The following is a 23,073-nucleotide window of genomic DNA, read 5'->3' as shown; positions in this document are numbered from 1 at the left end:
GGGTGATCTGGAAGAGCAAGAAGGATTCATAAATATCGTTAAACATGATTGCTTGTGTTCTAGACAAACGAGTGGTGAGATCTTAATATGAGGTTGACAAACGAGCATCCAATCATTTATGTGTTCGTCTTTTAGCAGACAATTCATGTTATGTGTCTCTCTGTAGCAATTTCCCCTCCCTTACACCGTCAAATATCCCCCGATAATCATAATGAACAATCCTTCGCCAATAAACTGAGAGGATATGACCCCTGAGCCCACGTCAATACCTCAAGAAAGAGGTCAAATGGTAAAGGTTGGAGCTTGGATTCTTGAAGTTGTTAATTCAATCCTTAAATGTATTTTAAAATTAAGTTAGAAATCAAGTACTTTATGAAATTTTAATTAATAATGTCTTCTTGGAATTAAATTTCAAATTATTAAAACAAAATCATGTTTAGTTTTGAATCAGTTTCTTATTATATATTTAAAAATACATTTTAAATAAAAAAAATTAACACTGGTATTTTTTTTTTTAATTACGTCTCATTGCTCAATTACTTGAGAAATATTTTTAGAATAGAAACTCTTAACAAAATCTTCAAATAATTATGTAGCTAAAAAACTCACATGCTTTATAAACCACATGTTATAAAACTTATTAAAAGAGCATATAACAAAACTTTTTATAAAAGTCTTGTGAACAACTTGATGTGGGTTTATACTACACCACGAGGTTGAATTATATATTTTTTATAAAAAAAATAATATTTGAGTACAACAAGAGTGTTTTAAAGAAGGAAGAAAATTTTGCGATTCAAGTTATAAACAATTAAATATGGAAGGATGAAATTAGATAAAAAATAACAAAAATTTATTCCAAGTCAATCTAAGTTAGTATGACAAACTTGTAATCTGAGTAATAAGAGATGATCCAACTCGGGGTTAATTCACAAACCTCACGGCCCAAGTTATCAAATTAGAATAACCTGATAGAAAAGAAAACGAAAGAAACCACAAAGCCCTTTGATTTTATTTTTTAATAAGAAAAACATATTTTAAGAGATGAATTGTAAAAAATAAGTCTTTTTTTTTAACAAAAATATGTCAACCATGTCAACTTTTCAAACACATGATCTACATCATTAAACTGGATGTATCATATCTGAAAAAATTCAACCAATCAAATGTTAAAGGATGAAATGAAATGAAAAAAAAAAACATATATATATATATAAGGATAAAAAACCAAAAATAAAAATTAAAAGAAGATTATAATTTTTTTATATTAAAAGTTGAAATTAAAAAAATTCAATTTAACAAAAGGACAATAAAAAAAGGTGAGGATCAAATTGGGAACATAATAAATCACTAATTGGGATTGAAGTATGAAATTAAAAACAAAATAAAAAAATAGGAAAAAATTACAAATTTAAAGAATAAAAATCAAATTTTTAAAAAAATATAAATCACAAATTGAGATTGAAGATTGAAATTTAAAACAAAAAAAAATCTTACAAAAGAGCCAAGAACAATTAAAAACCAAAAGAATAAAAATCAAAGTTGAAATATAAATAATTAAAAAGACCAATCTGAATTGGAATGGTCAAAGTAAATTTCAAGTGGATGGAAAAGAAAAAAAAAAAAAGGTGTTATCAACAACAAACCATGTCACCTTTGCAACCATATGCTGCCTTAACACAAGGATGTCAAGTGCGCCTCCCTTCTGCAATGACTTTTTCATTAAAATATTATTTTATATTAATTAAAAGACTAATTTTTCATCAATCAAGTTCATAATAACAAAAAAAACATAAAAAAAGATTAAAAAAAAAAACCCTTAAGCACAAACTTTAAAAATTTTAAGTTTAAAGATAATTGAATGATTTTATTGTGCATAAAAAAGTGCAATAATTAAAAAGCTTGACAGTTCTAAAATTTTTTTCTTAAGAAAAAAGGGGTCATTCCACTATATTTTAAAAAAATTAAAAAGTCTATACCCTTACTCAATTTAATAATAACCAATAAACCTCTTACAAATATCACAATACTCGTGACACTGAGGCCATTGATTTTTTTAAAAAGGACAAAATAGCAATCACATTGTCATGACAAATAGTAATGTGTACATCGATTTTCCCTTCCTCTTCAGTTTTTTTTTTTTTCTTATGTCAAACCTATCAAGATCATGTGTCAAGCAACCATAACTCTAAACGTACTACTCTATAATGACACTTCTCAATCATATAAACCCCACTCAACCATTTTCAATGTATATAATAAATTATTTTCCCTCCTCCATATCAAAATATAGCTTAAATTGTATTCCACAAATCATGATAATCTTTCTTTTTTGGTGATGAGAAAAACTCTGATTTGTTTTACGGCCTGGAGTAGCCTGCACCAATGGAATTTGGAAATATATGATCCACGCACGATGGTTTCTAACATATATAAATCCCCGCGCGCATAAGACTGATCAAAGTAAAACAAATCCCCAAAATAATATGCCCGGAGTTGTAAATCATTACACCTTGTCCTTGTAAGGGAGCTCAAAAATATAAACGTATTACAAAATTTAAGATGGAAATTGATAAATGAAAACTTTAGAAAAAAGGGAAATAATTAACTGAAGTGATCCTAGACTGCGTCAAGAGCATCAGCCTTGCTTCCTTATTGATCTGTGCAGCTTGAATAAATCAAACAAAATAGTGTATGTTTCAGACATATATAACCATTGCAAGCAAACATATAATCACATTCATTATAAGTGCAGCTTTTTGCCTTTTGTCTGTGGCCTGCCAAGATTTTGTCTTAAAAGGACACCTGCATGCATAGCATAAAACTTAGCTCTTGGAATTAGAAGCTGGAGATTGTTGATGTAGCTGCTGGTACATTGAGGCCATCCTGCTGTAAGCATCCATGGTCATTGGCTGCAACAAAAATGTGTGGTTAATACATTAATATCGCAATTGTGATATTATGCAGGCAATCTATCAGAAGATTTTATTTGCTACGTCCTAATTCCACACAGATGAAAGAATGCCATATTATTTTCTAGAACCCTTCAACATGAGATTGAAAAACCACCATAACTTAAGATTTTAAAGCAGATTGAACGTGATTACCTGTGATTGGCACGCAAGGAATGCAGACAGTGGGTCTGGCATTACCGTTGCTGAAGGAGCTGCAGATGGTAAGCGTTCATGGCCATTAGAACCATCCCATGTGGTCATGGGCATGAAAGCAGTGGGGTGAAGAACTGGAGAAACCCCTGCAATGTTGGAACGAGCTGCAAGCGTGTTCATGTCCACAACACCCATCCCCATCCCCATTCCCATACCAGCCATCCCCATGCTGATTGGGGCCATCATTGACATCTGAAGTTGCTGTTGCAAAGCCATTGGTAACATCATTGGCTGCATATTCATTCTGCTCACCATTTGTACTTGTGCTTGCAGTTGTTTCAAATATTCAATCACTTCATCAAGCATCGAGGCTTTGTCCGTCTAATACAAACCAAGAAAACATGTGTCAATAAATCATACATGGTTAATAATACAAATTAATAATGTTTTAAGCGCTCAGGTAAATAAATCATCATGTGTCAGAATTTGATTAATTGCCAAGATAAATGAGGCAATGACAACGAAAGTAAATTGAAATAATGCATCAACACCAGGGCATTAGGGCCTACATAAGTAGAAGGATTTATGCGGTAGCTGGCAGTTGTCTTCATACCAAACAACCTTCTGTCATGTTGTCCCCACAATTTGGGTTTGTGGACTAGGATCACTTGATCAGTCCCAAGATATTCCAAGCCATTTGAAAGCAAAAGGATGTGTTGGACTGCATTTATACCATCGTGGTCTGTTTTGTCCATTTTGAGTATTTATAATTGAAGCTATCTCTGCAGCCGCCTCATACGACATGAATCTAAGCGTAGAAAGACCATATGTATATATTGATCAGTGATTCAGTACTTTTTTTTTTTTTTGAAGAAAAAAAATATATATTACTCCCCAGATGTATATATTGACAAAGGCGAGACCCTAATCTTAGAACTTCCTACCAGCATATTTTTTATACGGTTGAACCTAAGGTTCTCAGTTTACAAAAAAACCTCAGAAACAAGCTCGCTTTACTGAGCAGCAAGTTGGGCATACTTTTGTGACCATGGCGTCCCCTAGTGGGAATAAAAGAGAGCCAAAAAGTTTGGAAATGCGATGCAGATGCTGACGCTCTAGCTATGTGACTATGATTCTTATAAATGATGATGATATTTTCACACTAAAACCAGGATTAGAAAGGTAGGTGTGGCTATGCTTAGGACAAGGCAGGTATGCTCATGCTTTAGAATAAATAACAGCTAGCGATGTGGGAACGGCTTTTGTGATAGTAGTTATTTTTATGTCGGTTTTCTCTTCTTTCCCTTCTGCTCATCACACTTGGAACTAGTTGGAACTAGTTGGGTCGGTCATTTTCACCGACTACCTTGAGATGAGCCTTTTTTTCTTGTTGATATATTCTCATGGAATAAACATTCTTCACATGGAAATACCTAGCATGATCACGATGAAAAAGAAAAAACAATTTGGAAAGAATAAACTCACCAAAAATAAGGCGCAGATCACTAGTTTGCTTAGTTAAATGATGAGAAATACTGTATGTTAATGATTGGTTTATTTTTGCAATATAAAGATGAAGACCATGCTCCAATTTTCAAGGAGGATCGAGTTCACAATTCCAAGAAAAGAAAGCACAGCAAAAGAACAGCAATATCTAATATTACCAAAAATATTGTGGAACTCATCAGTCAAATTTAAGAGCTTCTTTGTAATACAAACAGATTGATATGCTGAGAAGCTACTGAAGAAACTTTTCTTACCTTGCTGGAATTGGGGACCAGTTTCTGCAGTGTCTTCATCCTCTGGTTTATCTTATCTCTCCTTTTCTGCCAATAAAATCGAAGGCAACAATATTAAAAGAAAAAGGATTCTGTACCAGCAATCATGATACGAAGATACGTGAAATTATATATATACATATGTAGAGAGTTAAAAACCTTAGATGTAATTAAACAATTAGTTAAAAAGAATTTGTTGCAAGTGAATATAGAACATGAGATCACCCATGTTAATCCAGTCTGTATTTGCTCAATCAAATCTTATAATACCATGTAATTTCGCTAATTATGAAACCAATCATTATTATTATGAAATTAAAGCGAACAGGTCATCTTTTATTAACTATCCTTTTGATTTTACTTCGAGCTGTAAAAACATTTTTCCATGAGAGAGGACATACACGTTCAGATTGGTTATGAACAGCTGCAGCCCTGCTTCGTCTATTAGAAACTGAGGATTTCCCATTTCCTTTCTTCTTGTCATCTTCGTCACCTGCCTCCCTCTTTAAAAAACCAAAACAAACCCCAAGAAACAATCAATAAATTAAAAAATAAAAAATAAACCAACTTTATATCCAAAACAAAATTAACTTGCCTGTGGTCTACTGTGACAAACAGAGTCATTCTCATCTGCTGTGATGGTTTTAGTACATGGCTTGGTGCCAGAACTGGTGTTTTCTTGCGACCCGAAAGAAGTGGAAGTAAACCCAACACCTAACTCTCTCTCGCAACTGTCCACCGTCACTTGCTGGCTGTCCTTCTTGCTAAACGTGGCACTACGATTGACGCTTTGGTCTCTGCTCCACTCAGCCGGGACTGGGACACGCGCCACCTTCTCACGTTTCCTGGTGAGGAGACCCACCTCGTTTTGCGTGGCAGTTGGGGCACTGCAAGACCCCACGCGAGTGGAGCATCCCACCACGCAATCAGTGCCTAGTCCGGCGGGGCTGGAGTCTATCACTCGTGTGGTCCGTTCTTGATCAGACCGCTTCGAGCAAGGGACCAAAGCGTCCATAGTCATTGTGGCGGAGGCTGAAGCTCTATGGTGGTTAAACCATGGCACAAGGTCATGGTCTGAACCACTATTGTCAAAAGTTTGCTTATTGCACTGAGGGATACATGTGGCTAGATTGACTATGGATTCAAGGGTGCCGCTGGCGCGTGGCTTGTCCCATGTGTACTTGGAGGGTGAAGTGGAGGCTATTGGTTTGGCTGGCAAGCGCGGTTGTCCTAGGCCGTGCATGGCTAGCTGGCCGTTCTCCCATGTTAGCTCTGCTACTTCGTAGTTTAACCTGCACCAAAAAGCATCCTCCATCACTATGCATCCATCAACAAATGAAAACAATCTAATATATCAGCGCGCATGGATTTTGAGAGACTACATGGGCATGTATGGTGCGCCTGAATTGGAGTGGGAGCGAAGTGAGACCTTCGGATCAGCTGCGGTGGGATTATGATCATCAAGTTCCCAGCTGGGAACACACTGGTGACTCATTTTGACAGAGTTTTCCTGGTAGTACCAACAAGGATGAAATTGAAAAGGAGTGGTATCTTCTTCTTTGGATAAATTCTGCAAATAACTTTCGTGCGTTCGAAGAGTGATTCTACTTTTTCAATATTTCTTATTATGAGAGAATGGAGTTGTTGTCATGGCTTATGTGGAAATCTTCACCCTTTAATTGTTGTGATGGATGAGAAGATTTTGGAGGAGAGAGAGGGAGTTATTCTCGTCCATATGCATTAAAATTGAGGGGAAAAAAACAAATTAAAGAAAAATATGTGAGAATTTTTTTCTTTTCTATTTTTTCAATTAGAAATCATAAATCAAGTATTAAATAATTGATAGCGCCATGTCTATCGAAACCACTACCAAGAGAATTTCTCCGATGTTAAAGTTTACAGTGGTGATTGGTTGACAACACGTTGTCAAACAGTAGATTTGATAACATCTCATGTGGCGCATGGCATAGCAATTTAATATTTGAATTTGATGAATATCTGTTCAATCCAACCTGAATAGATAGATAATTTTCTAGTTAATAAATGATGAATAGAGTATTAATATTTTTAAATATAGCTCAAAACTCGCTTAATCTAACCCCGAAATATATATATTATTTTTTTATTTTTTTATTTTATATTAAATAATAAATATTTATATAAATACGGAAACTTAATAAATAATTCATAAATATCTAAATCTTTAAACAAATAAGTATTCTATAAGGTATAAATATTAAAAAATCTGACCGGCCGGCGAGTATTAATTGCGATTCCTATATGACATCCTAAGGGTACAAGTTAGTTAAAACTATTAAATTGTGCACGTGAAGAAGATAGATGTAAACGGTAAAGAATTAGAAAAAATAAAAGAAATATGTAAGAGAGAGAAAAGAGTACGGAGGACTTGGTAAATTTCCGCAGTTCAAGCACCGCACGAAAGATTTATTAGAGTATGACTAGTGTTGCTTTTTGTATTTTTTATTTAATAATATTTTTTATTTTTTTAAAAAATTATTTTTTATATTAATGTATAAAAATAATTTACAAATAATAAAAATATATATTAATTTGAAAAAAATAAAAATTTAAATTTAAATTTTATCAAAAATAAAATATAAAAACAAACATGATATTAGTTGCCAGGAGATGATGATACTGAATTTAGAGCCGAGCATAGTTGTATTTTAATTATTTTTTCAACGACAAGATTTTACATCTTAAATTTTATTTAAATTTAAATTTCAAAATACTTTTTTAATGTCCTATATATTATCATGTGGAGGGTTAAAATCATAGTTTGGAAATCCGGTCTAGTTCGGGAGTCGACCTGGTCAATCCGAGACTGGAACGGGACCGGGTTGAAGAAAAAACAAAGAAAAAAAAAACTCGGCATGACCCGGCAAGACTCAGCTGCAAACTCATTGATTTTTAATTTTTTGTTTTTTGTTTTTACTAAAACAACAACGTTTTGATTTTAAAAAAAAAATTGACCCGTCGACTTGGTAACCCAATCAAAACCTGAAACCCAGATCTAGAACCGGCCGGTTTTTAAAACTATTATTAAAATGATTGTTTGATGATCATTGGAGATGATTGGTTAGCAAGAGAGGTACTGTCCTGGCGTTAAATGGAGGGGAGGAGGTTAGCAAAAGTTATGTTACGGTCCTTGTAGTTTTAATATAGTTCAACTCGTAAGTTTTAGTTTCACTAATTTCATTTGTATCCCTTTCATAAATCTTATAAATCATTTTCCTTGTCACAAAATTAAAACAAAACAAAATAAAAATAATTTAAAATATCAAAGAATAAAAATAATTCCTCGTAACTTGTTTTTAATCACAATAAACTTATTGGATAGATAACTAGAAATATTCTTACAAGTAGGGACTGCTTTGATACAACTCAATGGTTTAAAGGTGTTTTTGAAGTTTTCACGTTCAACTTTAACACATTATACAAACTCGCTCACCTTTCTTTCCTTGTCAACGTGTTAAAAGCACGTGTGTTCATATAGAATCAAGTATTGAGTATAACTCTAAAAAGCTTGGTTTTTTCACTATACAATGTTTTATTATTCATCCTTTCATGTGTTAGTATAGATTGTGCAATTTTTTTTAATTTGATCCTTAAATTTTATTTTATTTTGTGATTTAGTCCTAATTAAAAACTAATTGATTTTGATTTATTATAAAAGAGTAAAATTGAAAAAAAAAAAGACTGAAATGAAAAGGACTACTGGATTATATGCCTTAACCCTAGTAATTTTGTCAAGCCTTTCTTATAAATTGAAGTATGCTTCTTCTATTCCAATAAGAGCTTCAAATTGTTATGATCAGATTTAATATTAAACTGGTCATTCAAGGTAGTGTCTTCATCTCTTAATTGCCATCAAAATGGTCATTTACTACTACTTTATAAATGAATAAACCAAGATGCCTTGAGCTAGAGCTTTGTTGAAATAAGCTAGAGGCTATTTTTCTTGGCTAAGTACAACTATTAATAAGTTTAATATCTAAAACATCATTTCTTACTAATATACAACTATTCTCACAGTGCAATTATGAGAGATTAATAATAATAAAAACTTCATCTTAATATTTAAAAAATTGAAACTTTATTATTTTGGGTAAAAAGTCAAACGCTTTGAAATGTCTCTCCTTTAACTTTATTTCTTGCTTGATCTCCAAGGTACAGGGACAAGGCTTATATACAAGAATTAATCAAATATTGACTTTTCTAACTGCTCAACTAACTTCTATCACATGTTTACAGTGAATTAATCTCAGACTTCACTTTTTACTTATAATAGAAACTTGTTTTTCTCCATGTCTTATATTGTATTTCTATCTTCTTTATATATATATATATAATGTCTTTAAATCATATTAAAAATCTTATATATTATTCTCCATTGATATAAAGTTTTAGTTTACATGGATTTCAATCGATCATGGTGTAAGAAGTTTTTTTCAATTTTTTTTTTACTTTTTCAAAAATAAAACCAAAGGATATGCTAGCTGAATTGGGATTTTTTTATATAGCTAATTTGGGAGTTGAGTTATATGAATAACCAAAGAAACTATACAGGCCTGAATACGCTAGCAAAAAAGGAGGAGGATGCTATTAATTATTAGGGAGAATCGATAGCAAATAAATGATGCTTGGGCTATCCAAAACAGTTGCGGTGCTAAGGATAAGAAGGAACACTGTTGCTCGTGGAATTAAGAGCGGAAATTTATTTTTTTTGTGGCAGCCAGCTGATGAAAAAACAAAGCCAGATACAGTGCCACTGGCATGAGGAACCAAGCAATCTCTAGCAACAAAACTGCGGGACAGATGTTATCGTTAAATAATTACCGACACGTGTGTTTTTGGACACATTTTTAATATTATAATTTGATCAAAAGCCCATGTATGCTAGCTCATGGCATTAACCAAGCAACTAAATGATAAAGGTAGGTTTAACTATTCATGTTAATAAGTTATTTTTTTTTAATTATTTTATAACATCTTTGTATGTGTTTTATTAAAAGTTGTGGGAATAATATTGTGTTTCATATCATAGATTATATATTCTCTACGTATTTATTTTTTCTTAAAAAGGAAGAAGAAAGGGACGGATTAAAAACATATTGGCCTAGATATGCAGGCCTTCCTCATCGCCACAAGCTTGAGCTTTGTTGTAACAAGTCTGGTCATAATGGTCACTAAGACTTGGGTGTCTAAGTTTTTCTTTTATTGGTTTTTTTGAGTGTTTTATTTTTTAATTTTATTATTTAATATACTATTTTTTTTATTAAATTTTATCTCTTGATAATCAATTTATAGTAAATTAGATTTTATATTTTTTATCATATAATAAAATTTTTAAAAAATAATTTAACCCGTTAAAATTTATAACCTAGATCACGAGATTAGCGGGTTAATCAAGGTTAACTTGGCTTTTTTTTTTTTTATTTGATTCCTTTTTTAATCTATTCAGGTAAGTGGGTTACTGCGGACCCACATGCTTGGGATTTTTTTATTTTTTTTATTTGTATTTATTTTTCTTATTAATTTTTTTAATTTTATCATTTAATATTTTTATTTATTTTGAATTGGATTGTATAATTTATTTTAGTTTTGTATTTATGATTTTATCACAATTTAAAATAAGTCGGTACTCAAATTTGTAAATTTTTTTTTTTTTATTATATAATCAATACAAAAAGTTTCAAGAAGAACTTAGAATTTAGGGTTTTTTTTTTTAGTTCAGAGAAAATTTAATACAGGTAGAATTTTTTTTCTATTAGTTTTTTTTAAGAGTTAAATCATAAAATTCAAGTGGGACTTTTTTTAATTCAAAAAAAAATTTTATACGGACCGGAACCTATTTAGTAGTTTACTATACATGAAACATTAATCAATTAATATTAACATTAAATTTAAGAAAACTAAAACAAGACGGTGTTTTACTATATTCGTCTTGTTCATCATCTCTCAATTTTTTATTTATAAGCATTGTGCTCTCGGTGAACTTCTATGAAGTTTTTTCTTTTTCCTTTCGAACTTCAAGTTGCAGTTTTCTTTAATTTGATGTTCAAAAGTTTTCTTTTTTTCATTCTCTTTCAATTTCATTTTTACAACAACTTGTTGTCTTCTCTCTCAATATCCAATGATTGAAATATAAAACAATTTAAATTTAGAAATAAAATAAAAATATATATAAAATAAAAGGGGCCAAATGAAAAAGAAAGTGAAGAATTGAGGGATTAAAGTGTAAATTTACGTGTCAAATGAACAGTGAGAATGGAAAAACAATGCCAATTATTGTCTATATTAAATTTGATTTTTATTTTTTTAATAATATTCTTTACAAAATTTTAAATCTTCCCTTGCAAAATCAAGATGTTATTAAATCTCGAAATAATTTTCAACACCTTAAATATTCCCTAAGATGAAATTTAAAGAGAATGAAAAAAAGGCAATACTAGCAAAACCCTTCAAGGATTGAATTAAAAAAAACTACAGCTTGAAGTTCAAAATGAAAAAATAAAAACTTAATGGACTAGGAAGGAAATTCACCGAGAGCATAATGCTTATAAATAAAAAAAAAACTTAGACATGATGAACAAAATGATTATAGTAAAACATTGTCTTCTTTTAGTTTTTTTTAGTTAAATGATAAATGTTAATATTAATTAATTAATGTTTCGTGTATATAGAAAACTGTTAAATAAGTGTCTGCGATATACCATGGGCCTCATAAAAAATATTTTGAACTAAAAAAAAAATTCACCTGAGTTTCGTAGTCTGACTCGTAAAAACAAATCTGAACAAAAATAAAAAGGACTACCTTGCATTAAATTTTCCTTAAACTGAAAAAAGAAATCAAAATTCTAAGTTTTTATTGAAACTACTCGAGCCGTCAAAAATTGTTTTAGGATTTAATGATATGTTGATTTTGCAAGGAAGAATTTAAAATTGTTGTAAAGAACATTATTAAAAAAACAAAGGTTAAATTCAACACTGGCAATAATTGGAATCCTTTAATTTTTCCTGTCTATTATGTTTTTAAACTCTATTTGTTTTATATTTCAATATTTAGATCTTTCGCTACAAAAATTTGATGGAAAAGAAAACTCTGAAGTGAATGGATTTTGATCAAATACTTTATTGTGGTGTCACTTAATATAGGTTGTTTTTACCTTTATAATGCTTTTCAATTTTTTTTTTTGAGTATTTGGAGTTGGAATGTTAGAAACATAACAAAAAAGGTTATGGGTTTCTTAAAAGTTTTTTTTCGGTGAAAAATGGTTTGTAATATGGGATTTTAGAATTCAAAAATCTGAATCTTAATTTTTTTATCATCAAAACCACCTCTAATGACAAAAAATAAAAATAAAAAATGATACATGGATGGCTCATTGTTTGCCAATATAGGTGACATGTAATCCTTAAAAATTAAAAAATATATATATAAATAAGATAAAACAAATCACTTCAGATAAATGACAAGTCATCCTCTCTTTAAGAAAAGAAAAAGACGTGCAGACTTGGGTTTACATGTGGGCCAAACATACCTATTCAACCCATATTTGTAAGGCTTGTTAATTCTTTTATATATTTATTTTCAATTTAGCATTTTATAATTGGATTATTTTTAAATAAATTTAGTTAAATGATGTTTTAATGATTGCTTAATTATGTTATTGTTTTTAAATAGTATCATCTTTTTTCATGGTAATACTATCTTAATTATGTTCTAGATATGAATAAAATATCTATTTTAAAGATTTTTATTATAAGTTCTTTATATAATTTCCTCAAGAAATATTTTTTGAATACATTCCTATTAAAATTATCAAAAAAATTTTTTTTTATCAAAACTTGTTTTTAAAGATTATGATAAGTTAAGTTTTTGTTTAAAAAACAAAACTTTTGATAAAAAAATAATATGATAAAAGAATGAATTAATAAGGAAAAGAGGTTTTGATAGATAGATATTCTTTATACTTATTTCAAATCATTTGAATTCTCATAGACACTGTTTTTAATTATTTACAATTTATATTCAATTAACAACATGGCTAGAGAAATATATAAATCCAGCTTAAAAATTACATCAAGAAAAAAAAAAGAAGTTATAATAACAATTATTTTTTATATATAATTTAAATTATTACATTTATGATGATCTTTATTTTCATATAATTAAATAAATTAAAAATTCTAAATAGTACCATGCCTTACATTATCAAATATCTCTGCTTCCTGCTTTAATATTCTATCAACGTTAACAACTACTTTTTGTGACTTATATAATTTTTATTTTATTTCATTAAACGCACATCGATTTATATTAAAATCTTTCATGGTTAAAGAAATTCCATGCATTCTTCCCTCATGGTAAAAATCAAATTGAAATTCGCACTGTTCATCTTTTCATACATTCATGTTCTATGGAGGTGGGGAGGGTTTTCTATCTTCCGTGAGGGCCTTTCAAGCAGAAGCCAGATACTTTATACTTATTTACATAAACATTTATTACTCATCTCAAATGGGACAGATTTTAAATGCTCGCAATTATTATACTGCAAGAAAAAAAATTCAAAGCACTTATTATTCATCTGCATCAATCCAATAATATTACAGCATAGCATCAACAGGGCCCATTACACAAACATGATCCAACCAAAAGGGTACAGCGAGCGAGACATGGACATCTGCCTGCTGAATCACAACTAACCTTGTGAAATCATGACCAAATGAATGGAGGGAAAAAAAGAAGAAGACACCCCCACACAATCCAACAAATCCAAACAAGATTAATGTTCTCTCTTTAAAGAATCGAAGGGAGAGTGAAGAATTTAAAGCAAAAGACCCTCTAATTACAGAGAGAGAAGAAAATTTTTTACCCCAGAAGAAAAAATGTCACAATCACCGGAGGAAAAAACAAGAAGCCCTAACCCTAAGAGCAATCAAAAGCCACCACCAATACCAATCCCAACACCAACATCCTTAAACAGCAAAACAAGAACCTTAAGCTTGCCAGAGTTGTGGTTCAAAGAACAAGCGCTAAAGCATGTAACTTTGAAAATGAAATCTCTCTCAAATAGCCCACTAGCATCACCTCCATCTGACCCAGATAAAATCTTTGGCCTCCCATCGAATGACCCGACCCGACCTGATTACACTTCCCTTCTCTCTGATGAGCTCCTCCTCCAAGTCTTCAATAACGTCCCGATTTCACAGTATGTTTCTAACTCTCTTGTTTGCAAAAGATGGTTATTCCTTCATGGACGTTTGGTGCATTCAATAAAGGTTATAGATTTTGGTTTTGTTAATTCGGGTCGGGTTTTTACCCGGTTCCCAAATTTGGAAAACATTGATATTGTTCATGCTTGTATTAAAATGCCTAGGAATTCCGGGATTTTGATCACCAGGAATAATTTGTCTGTTTATGTTGGTACTAAGCTGTTGTCTGGTGGGTTTATTGAGGAGAATGATATATTGTCGTCGGATTTGATTGATAATGGGCTTCAATTGATTAGTAAATCGTATCCCAATTTGAGGAGAATTGTTGTATTTGGCACGAGCGAAAACGGGTTGTTGAGTGTCTCGAGCAAGTGTGAAATGTTGCAAGAATTGGAGTTGCATTGTTGCGGGGATATGTCTTTGAAGGGGATTTCCGGGTGTAGGAATTTGCAAGTTTTGAAATTGATTGGTTGCGTTGATGGTTTTTATAATTCGGTGGTTAGTGATATTGGATTGACGATTTTAGCCCAAGGTTGTAGGAGGTTAGTGAAGCTTGAGTTATGTGGATGCGAAGGGAGCTATGATGGGATTAAGGCAATTGGGCAGTGTTGTCAAATGCTTGAAGAATTGACTATTTGTGATCATAGAATGGATGGTGGCTGGCTGGCTGCATTATCATTTTGTGAAAATCTGAAGACTTTGAGGTTGCAATCATGTAAGAGTGTTGATTCAAGTCCTGGTCTGCTTGAGCATTTGGGGTCTTGTCCTACACTTGAAGAGTTGCATGTCCAGCGGTGTCAGATGAGGGATAAGCAAGCGGTGAAGGCTTTATTTTTAGTATGCAAGAATGTTAGGGAAATCGTTTTGCAGAACTGTTGGCGATTGGAAGATGAAGTGTTTGCAGCTGCAAGCATTTGTAGGTATGAGTTTTTGTCGTTCTGGTTTTTGCTATTATCTCCTCGATTGTTTATTAGTTTCGAACTATACCTATGATTTTAATAAGAGTTGGCAGATGACTTAAATTCGGCCTCCAAAAGGTGAACTTAAACCACGGAATTTCAATGTATATGTCATGCATGATATCCACGAATAGCTTTATTTATTTCATCATGTACGATCATGGTTATCCTTTCCAATCTCGTAACTCGCTACCTTTCTTCATTTGGAACTGTGGATTAAAGCCTATTTAAATTTGCAGGAAAATTGACTGTTGTATATTATAATCGCCTGGATTTTTGGGTAGTTATCCTTTGTTTGCCAAATTTAGTGTAAGAATGAGCAAGCAAGCTCGCACGTTTCGATACCATGGTTCTGTACCTATTCCCAATTTCCCATAACAATTATTTTTATAAAATGTCAAGGATGGAAACAATTTGAAATTTGGCATGTTACTTAATGCGGTGCTTTCAACCAATCTTTTGATGGGTCATTTTGTTTCCTTTCTTTATAGGAGGGTAAGGCTTTTGTCTCTGGAGGGATGCTCTCTGCTGACGACAGGAGGTTTGGAGTCTGTTATTCTGAATTGGAAGGAACTTCAAAGATTAACCGTAATTTCCAGTAACAATATAAAGGACAGTGAAATAACTCCTGATCTTGCAACTCTGTTTTCTGTTCTGAAAGAGTTGAAATGGAGACCAGATTCCAGATCTCTCCTGTCATCAGGTCTTGCAGGAACTGGAGTGGGAAATAAGGGTGGCAGATTTTTCAAGGGATTGAAAGGTTGAGCAGACCATTTGATGCTCTGGGAATCGTGGCTTCAATATGGAGAACAAAATGATTTTCTTGGCAGCTGCAAACTATTTTGGCACTAAGCATACACTCCATAGACAGTAATCACTATCATATCTAATTTAGATGATTTAGCATAGAGGTAACAGAGGAGGAATCGCTGGTGAACTTCATAAAGAGCCTGCTAAAGGGAGCTTATGTCAATGTCCTATCACCTTCTTTGATTTATGGGGGTGAAATGTATGTCAAGTTGAATTTCTTTATTAGCTTTACTGGGGAAGTTTTCTCCAACATTCAAATAGGTTAGATATTCTAATCCAGCTAGTGAATAGTTAGCTGAGTTGCTAGAATTAGAATAAGCGCAATAGTGGTTTCAGATTGTGGATACTTCACCTTCCTCAGGAAGTTGATCACCACATGTAATATCACATTTTAATTTGTTGAACTTGCAGGTTAATGGTGCCCTGATACACGCTAATACAACAACAATCACTAGATTGATTCATCCTTTATTTTTGTGGATCACGTATGTTTTGAGAACTATGCATGATTCACGACTTTGCTGAGGATTTCTTTGCCTTCTTAATCTTGCAAAAATGACCCACATAATTAAAAGCAATGATAAGAGGTATCCGTTGGATGTCTTCCCTATCCTCAGGAAAACTTGCAGAAGTCTCAGGCCTGCAGCGACGAGCAAATCATTTTCGCTTGCCTGCAGAGGACAAGGATGCAGTGAGAAGTAAAATTACAGGCTGAATGAAGGAAGTGATGTTGTTCAGGCAGCAATATGGAAGAAAAAAGAGATCAAATGGCAATGTATACCGTATGAAACATGGATGATGAAACATTGAAGAAAGTGATTAGGTAGAGGGCAAAAGCTGAGAAGTCTTGATTACTGGGATGGGATTATCCTCCTCCTCTCCTCCCCCCTCCTCCTCTTTTTAGTAATGGAATTGCTGTTTGGTTCAATGCTCATAATTTCTTTTCAAAGTAAAATAATTATCCACACGCAAAATTACTCAACTACCTAGCAATAATTTAGACTCAAATCAATGGCTTGAATTGGTATATGTTCACAAGTCCAAAAAATTCGAGTAACATAAGAAGTTAGATAATTAGTTAATTAATTGTTTCTAAAAATCTTGTGTATTTCCCCTATTATATATGGTTGATAGTTTCTATTTGGTAAGTTAAAACAATTTATAGTTAATACCTATAAAAAATTTATTTTGATGAATATTAGAAACTTAGATTCTTAGTTAATCAATTAGTTCTAAAAACCTTGTCTATTCTTTTCTTTTTCTTTTTTTTATTTACGTGGGTGTCCGGGCTAGCTTTCACGCTCCATGACTAATCTCATGCTCACTAAACATCCTGCAAACCCAGTGAACATGTAAGGCACCGCAGGAGTGACAGGCGTGCATAATGAGATTTGAACCCAGGATGCAGAGGAAGGGAACAAGTCCCTTCAACCGTTGGGCCAAGACCTCAAGTGCAACCTTGTCTATTCTTCTTATTATAGGTGGTTGATAGCTTGTACTTGGTAAACTAAGGTAGCTTGTGACTAACACCTGTAAAAGATTTATTTTGATGAATATATGGATTTTCATATGTTTAAATAAGTATATTGTTTAGAGAGGTAAATTATAATAATATTTTAAAAAGAGATGCTTTTAAATTTGTATGTTATAAAGAATAAAGATTGTGAATTTTTATTTTGAAAGATTCATAGTGTATTTATAACTCATGAGTTTTGTCTTTTATAGAGAGAAAGGGCAAGAGCGTAACTTTACCTTTATGATATCTTAAGTTGAATTGTGAAGTGTATTTTACTCATTTTATATGGCTAAAAAAATGAAGACATAACGGGCTATGATAGACTTTAATACATCTATTGATGTTGGTGGAATATAAATTTGTTTAATTAAGCTTATTATTGACAAATAATTCCTCTATAATTTTATGTAAAAATCTATAGAATTAATAGTGTTAGAATCAATTATCTCTTGAGATTGGCCAGTGTTAAACCTACGTGTTTGGGTCTAGTGCACTACCAAGCCCTATTTTGGAGGGGTCTGGCGTTGGCCAAACCCAATCATCTCCTGGGTTTGGCTAGCGTCGACCTAACACATCTGGGTCTGGCACAATGCCAAGCCCAGTCGTGACTAGGTTTGGCGAGCGCTAGATCCAATCATCTTTTAGGTTTGATTTTGGCTACAATCAACACGTCTCTACCGGATTATGAATGTTTCAATTGGATCGTGTTTGGTGCTAGCTCGTGCCAATCAATTGCACCCATAAATTCAAGAAAATTATATCTATATATTTTTTTATTCAACATTTTTTTAATAAAAATATATAAATATACTAATAAAATATTGGCTCATCAACCAAAACATTGAGGATAATTAAATTGTGTGTGCGATTTACGACTGTGATTGTTGAATTCACAGTTGGTCTTTTGTATTTTGGGACTTGTGGCCGGCGCTTATCTTGCAACCTAAAGCAGAAGAGAGATAAAAGGAAAAGAACATATATATATATATATATATATATATAGCAGACCTCGGTATTAGACCGCCAACTATCTAATCCTTCTCAATTTGTAACCTAAACTATCAATTTTTTCTATTAGATTCCAAGCTAGGAGACATTCCTCTACAAGTCCATTAACAACCCTATCAATAATATTTTACAAAAATAAATGCATATATGTTTGAAATACATCATTCTCAATTTTTGTCAATGTTATTAAAAACAACTAATCGATATTTCCAAAACACACTTTAGTTGCCGAGGCATTTATATTATTCACTGAACAATGAAATATTATTTTTTTTAATTTTTCTATCCAAAAAACCATTATCACTTGTTTTCAAGAGCATTTTTTTCATGGTTTATTTTTTATTTTAAAATTAATTAGAAACAAATAAGTCTTTTACATATTGAGTAAATAGTAGAATGAGCAAAACTACCATTGAAAGTAAAAGATTTAAACCTAGCATAAATGAGTATTTTTGTATTTTTATAATGGTTTTTTTTTTTTATTATTATAATTTAAGTTGAGGGGGAATTTGGTATTTTTTTCAAATATAACAATAATAAACAATTAAAATGCACACTAAAATAATGAAAATACCCTTAAATTAAAAACAAAATTGGTGTCAAGGAGCGTTTTTAGTTTTTCACCATGGTTTTTTTTTTTTTTAATTATAAGGTTATATCAAATGCAATTTTGTATTTAACTAAAAAAAGGTGGCCATGCATATAAAGCACTTGGGGGTTTATGGGAGGTGCCCACACCATTCAAGTAATGCGTGCAATGCCTCCTGACATTCAAAAATACTCTTCATGCGTGTTATTAAAAGTGTCACCGTGTTCTCTTTTTATTAGTGCAGATAACATCACCGATGATGGTCTGGTTTGATGCCGATGGACTTTTGTTTTTCCTTCTTCTCTTTCTCCTCCCCTAAAAATAATAGCTTGACCCTCTTGGTTATTGTTATTTCAATTTCATTCCTTATTAATTTGATTTTTAATTTTTAGTTTTGGTCATTTTATAGAAGTTTTATTTGTTTTCAATTTCATCATTCAATCCTAATGTATCAAATATTATACTCTCTAATGTGGTCCTCATTCTTTGAATTTCTAATCTTTTTTCCTTGACTTTTTTGTAAAAGTTTTAGTGGTTTTCAATTACATCTTTCAAATTGATAGTTTTATGTTTTTCATTTTGGTTCTTATTGTTTTAATTTTTATTTTTTTCTGGACTCTCTTATAAAAGTTATTATTCTTTTCAATCTCACCATTTAATTACAATATTTTTTTTTATTTTTATGTCAGTTTTGATCCTTATTATTATTTTTTTAAAAATTGTCATTTACTAAATTAAATTTTTTTTTCAATTACACCCTTCAATTAAATATAAAATTTATTTTTTTATTTTAATTTTAATCCTCATTCTTTTAATTACTTTTTTTTAAAATCCTTTTATATTCCCTTTTCAATTATATCCTTTAATATTTCACTTCATGGTTTTTCCAAGTTGAATGTTTCGGGTCTAATGACTTAATTCACAAGTTTGAAAAGTTAGCATGATTTTTTTTTTTACAAAAAAGACTTTATAATTCCTTGTATTTTCTTATCGGGTTGTTCCAATTACATAATCTAGACCACAAGTTTGACTTGATATCTCGGGTTTTCTTAACCCTAATTAGCATGGTTAAAAGTATGTCATGATTGGTTTATCATATCTTTTTTTTTACCCCATTTGACATTAAAACATTATTTTTTACAAAAAAAAAAATAAATTGACCCGCGATAAAGCACAGGACCAAGGCTAGTTTAGACTATATCATTGTGCTTCTTTTTTTTTTTTTCAATACAAAGAACATTTGTAAAAAAATATGGAGTGCAAATGTTTTCATTGAAATTGAATCGAATCCGTTTAAATATTTTCTGTCTAAATTTCTTATATTTTAGTCTAAATATCAAAATCACGGGAAGATTCTAAACATATGATCCGATTCCTGTTTGGGAATGCTTTTCAAAAATGCTTCCGAAAAAAATTTGAAATTTTTTTTTTGCTTTAAATTAATATGTTTTTGATGTTTTCAAATCATTTTGATGTGCTGATTTCAAAAATAATTTTTAAAAAATTAAAAAAAAAAATTATTGATAATTTTTGTGAGTAAAAAACACTTTAGGTAACAATAACCACACTCCCAAACACCCTGGGAAAATGCATGGCTGTGAAAAAAAAATTGTTTTTTTTTTTTCCTGTGTCAGGGCCACTTATACACAATTAGAAGCAAGGCTGGGTGGAATTACTGTTGTAATTGGAAAGTGAGTTATCATCATAGTTGTGTCTGTTTGTTAATTTCACTAAATTAAATTCTCTTATAGAGCTTATTCCTTTCGAATTTCTCATCACTGGTTGATAGGCAAGGTGAGTCCTGTGATTCAGTTTGCAAGTCAAATGGACAGTCATGCGTCTTAAATAAGCTCCTGGTGCTTAATCAATGTGACGTGTAAGTAACATTCTTTTTAAACATATTTGTTTAAGTATAGTTTGATATTGTTATAGAATATCTGAAAAATTTTCTCCAATGAAGAAAAATCTTTGGTAATATTGTTTACAATGTTGAACTACATAAGGTATTCCAGCTTAGGGTGAGGCTTAAACATGCAAGTGAAATCGTCGGGATTTATTGTTGACATTTGGTGATTTCAGTCATATTTCCTTCAGTGTAAATGCTTCCGTAACCAATGTTATGATCACTCTTCTTCAAATTCTCTCTTTTGGACAAAAGAGAAATGGAATTTTTACTTGGTTCCCTGATGCAGGAGTTTTGTTCATAATTTATTTTATTATATTCCTGTTTGGTATTAGAAATTTGAAGTTTACCCAAGCTAGTTTCTTAGGTCCAACCAGGGAACCAAAACAAGCCCAAGTAAAAAACGCAGGCAGGCAGGCGTATTTGACGTCTAATTGGTTTGAAAAATGACGTGGCTAAACACTATGGGCTATAAAAGCGTGGAAAGTATATAAGCGCGCATACGAACAACCCCGTTTATAAGAGTGTGGATTTTGACACCGGAAAAACGAAAGAGAAGAGAAGAAATCGAAATTCCAGCCCATCAAAATCTCTATTTCTTCTTCGAATCAATTAAGGTGAATGCTTCATCTCAATTTCCATTTGATTTCTTTTTATTAATGAATTTCTGGATCGATTTTATTTTTGAAAATCCTTAGATCTGTTTTTTTTGTTTTGTTTTTCTTTTTTGCATCATATTGCTGAGATTTGCCCCTGAATTCTCTTTAAGAAAAAAAAAACTAGGTATTATGCTAATTATTAGTATCTTCATATAGATCTGCCTCATGATTGGATCTATTTTTTATTTTGATTATTAAGATTTAAACATCTTTTATTTCGTAAGCAATTTCGCAATCACAAGGGTTTTGTTTGTTTGTTGAAACCGATAGGTTTTTAAGTGCAAAAAAAGGGGGGATTTGTTCTATTTTTTTGTGGGCTCTACATTTGAAGATATGGCCAATTAACATGTAATGGGGACTGAACTAGCTGATTTGTTTTTATTTACAGAAATGGCTGTAGGCGGAACTGCTCCCCCAAGAGGAAGTGCAGCAGCAGCTGCAAGCATGCGTAGGAGGAGGACAGTCAGTGGTGGAGCTTCAGGAGGAGCAGGAGCAGCGGGGACTATGCTTCAGTTTTATACTGATGATGCTCCTGGACTTAAGATCTCTCCAAATGTTGTTCTTGTTATGAGCATTGGTTTCATTGCCTTTGTTGCTATTCTCCATGTTGTGGGAAAGCTTTACCTTGTTCGCAGGGAGGCTTAAAATGATAGGAAGCTCCGTTTGGTGCCTTGCCCTTGAACTTTCGATTTTGAATCAAGAGACTAATGTTTTAAGCAAATGGATGTTGGTTTTGAATCTCATTGACTAATTGTTGTTGCAATTCTCAAATTCTCTGCTTACAACACCCTGAGAATCGAAAGAGTTTCAGTCATCTTGCCCATGCATGATGATTCTATCATTTGAGGTATTATCAACAAGGGTTTTCTTTTCCATCTTTTTGCAAGTTGTATGGTGGTAACAGGCATTAACCATCCCTCTCTTCTGTGCAAGTATTAACCAGAAACTCTTATGAGTTAATGTGTTGCAGTTTTATGTTCACAAATGTAGTTTTTAATTGAATCGGTTGAAATTTGGCAGTTTTATGTTAATTACAAAGATGTCTAACACGTGGTTTTATGTTAATAAATATAATTTTGAATTGAATGGATTGAAATTTTGCTAGAAAGAATTTCACCTAGAAAGTTTATTGTATTTTTTTAGTTGATTTTTTATTTTCTTTTACTGAGCTTAAAACTTTTTTATTATCTTTTTAACTTTGTTAAACAGCTTAGAAGAGCGGTAATATTAGTTTTAATTATAAAAAATATTAGGTTATAAAATTCTGAATTTGAGTTTGGTGCTGCGATTCTCCTTGGTGAAATTTTGTGGTGGTTGTTTTTGCTGTCTTTCTCGTGGTAGCACACTCTAATATGATAGCAAAGTTCAAGCAAATCTACATTAAAAAAAAAATAGCAATAGCTACGAAAGAATCCAAGCTCATCCAGGTACAGATGATTCAACTCGGTAAAATCAGGTACGAATTAGGGTTTTCGAAATGTGGCCAAAATAATCCAGTCGCGCA

The 23,073-nt window shown here is 31.7% G+C and overlaps 3 protein-coding genes across 3 annotated transcripts; 2 read left to right on the top strand and 1 right to left on the bottom strand.

Annotated features, from left to right (window-relative positions):
• Positions 1-2,464: 2,464 nt before the first annotated feature.
• Positions 2,465-6,608, bottom strand: LOC118042247 (transcription factor UNE10). The gene is made up of 6 exons (XM_035049862.2): positions 6,268-6,608; positions 5,481-6,177; positions 5,287-5,388; positions 4,868-4,933; positions 3,108-3,488; positions 2,465-2,912 (listed from the first exon to the last, which is right to left on the bottom strand). Exons 1-6 carry the CDS (start codon positions 6,378-6,380, stop codon positions 2,826-2,828), a joined length of 1,446 nt encoding a protein of 481 aa, XP_034905753.1. The 5' UTR covers positions 6,381-6,608; the 3' UTR covers positions 2,465-2,825.
• A 7,017-nt stretch (positions 6,609-13,625) lies between these two features.
• LOC118042274 (F-box protein At5g51370) lies at positions 13,626-16,365 on the top strand. Its single transcript, XM_035049899.2, has 2 exons — positions 13,626-15,045; positions 15,576-16,365. Exons 1-2 carry the CDS (start codon positions 13,799-13,801, stop codon positions 15,847-15,849), a joined length of 1,521 nt encoding a protein of 506 aa, XP_034905790.1. The 5' UTR covers positions 13,626-13,798; the 3' UTR covers positions 15,850-16,365.
• A 5,004-nt stretch (positions 16,366-21,369) lies between these two features.
• Positions 21,370-22,332, top strand: LOC118042312 (protein transport protein Sec61 subunit beta). Its single transcript, XM_035049953.2, has 2 exons — positions 21,370-21,527; positions 21,958-22,332. Exon 2 carries the CDS (start codon positions 21,960-21,962, stop codon positions 22,212-22,214), a length of 255 nt encoding a protein of 84 aa, XP_034905844.1. The 5' UTR covers positions 21,370-21,527; positions 21,958-21,959; the 3' UTR covers positions 22,215-22,332.
• Positions 22,333-23,073: the final 741 nt, after the last annotated feature.

Source organism: Populus alba, chromosome 2 (assembly GCF_005239225.2).
Source record: "Populus alba chromosome 2, ASM523922v2, whole genome shotgun sequence".
NCBI classification, from domain to species: domain Eukaryota; kingdom Viridiplantae; phylum Streptophyta; class Magnoliopsida; order Malpighiales; family Salicaceae; genus Populus; species Populus alba.
Note: the sequence above shows the minus strand (reverse complement) of the source record. Positions and strands in the feature narration are given on the sequence as shown.

Coding starts and splice junctions, on each gene's coding strand:
- LOC118042312 (XM_035049953.2), top strand. CDS start 21,960: ATGGCTGTAGGCGGAACTGCTCCCCCAAGAGGAAGTGCAGCAGCAGCT.
- LOC118042274 (XM_035049899.2), top strand. CDS start 13,799: ATGTCACAATCACCGGAGGAAAAAACAAGAAGCCCTAACCCTAAGAGC. Junction 15,046..15,575: donor GCAGCTGCAAGCATTTGTAG/GTATGAGTTTTT, acceptor CTTTCTTTATAG/GAGGGTAAGGCTTTTGTCTC.
- LOC118042247 (XM_035049862.2), bottom strand. CDS start 6,380: ATGAGTCACCAGTGTGTTCCCAGCTGGGAACTTGATGATCATAATCCC. Junction 6,178..6,267: donor GGCGCACCATACATGCCCAT/GTAGTCTCTCAA, acceptor TTTTTGGTGCAG/GTTAAACTACGAAGTAGCAG. Junction 3,489..4,867: donor TGGTCCCCAATTCCAGCAAG/GTAAGAAAAGTT, acceptor GGTTTGTATTAG/ACGGACAAAGCCTCGATGCT.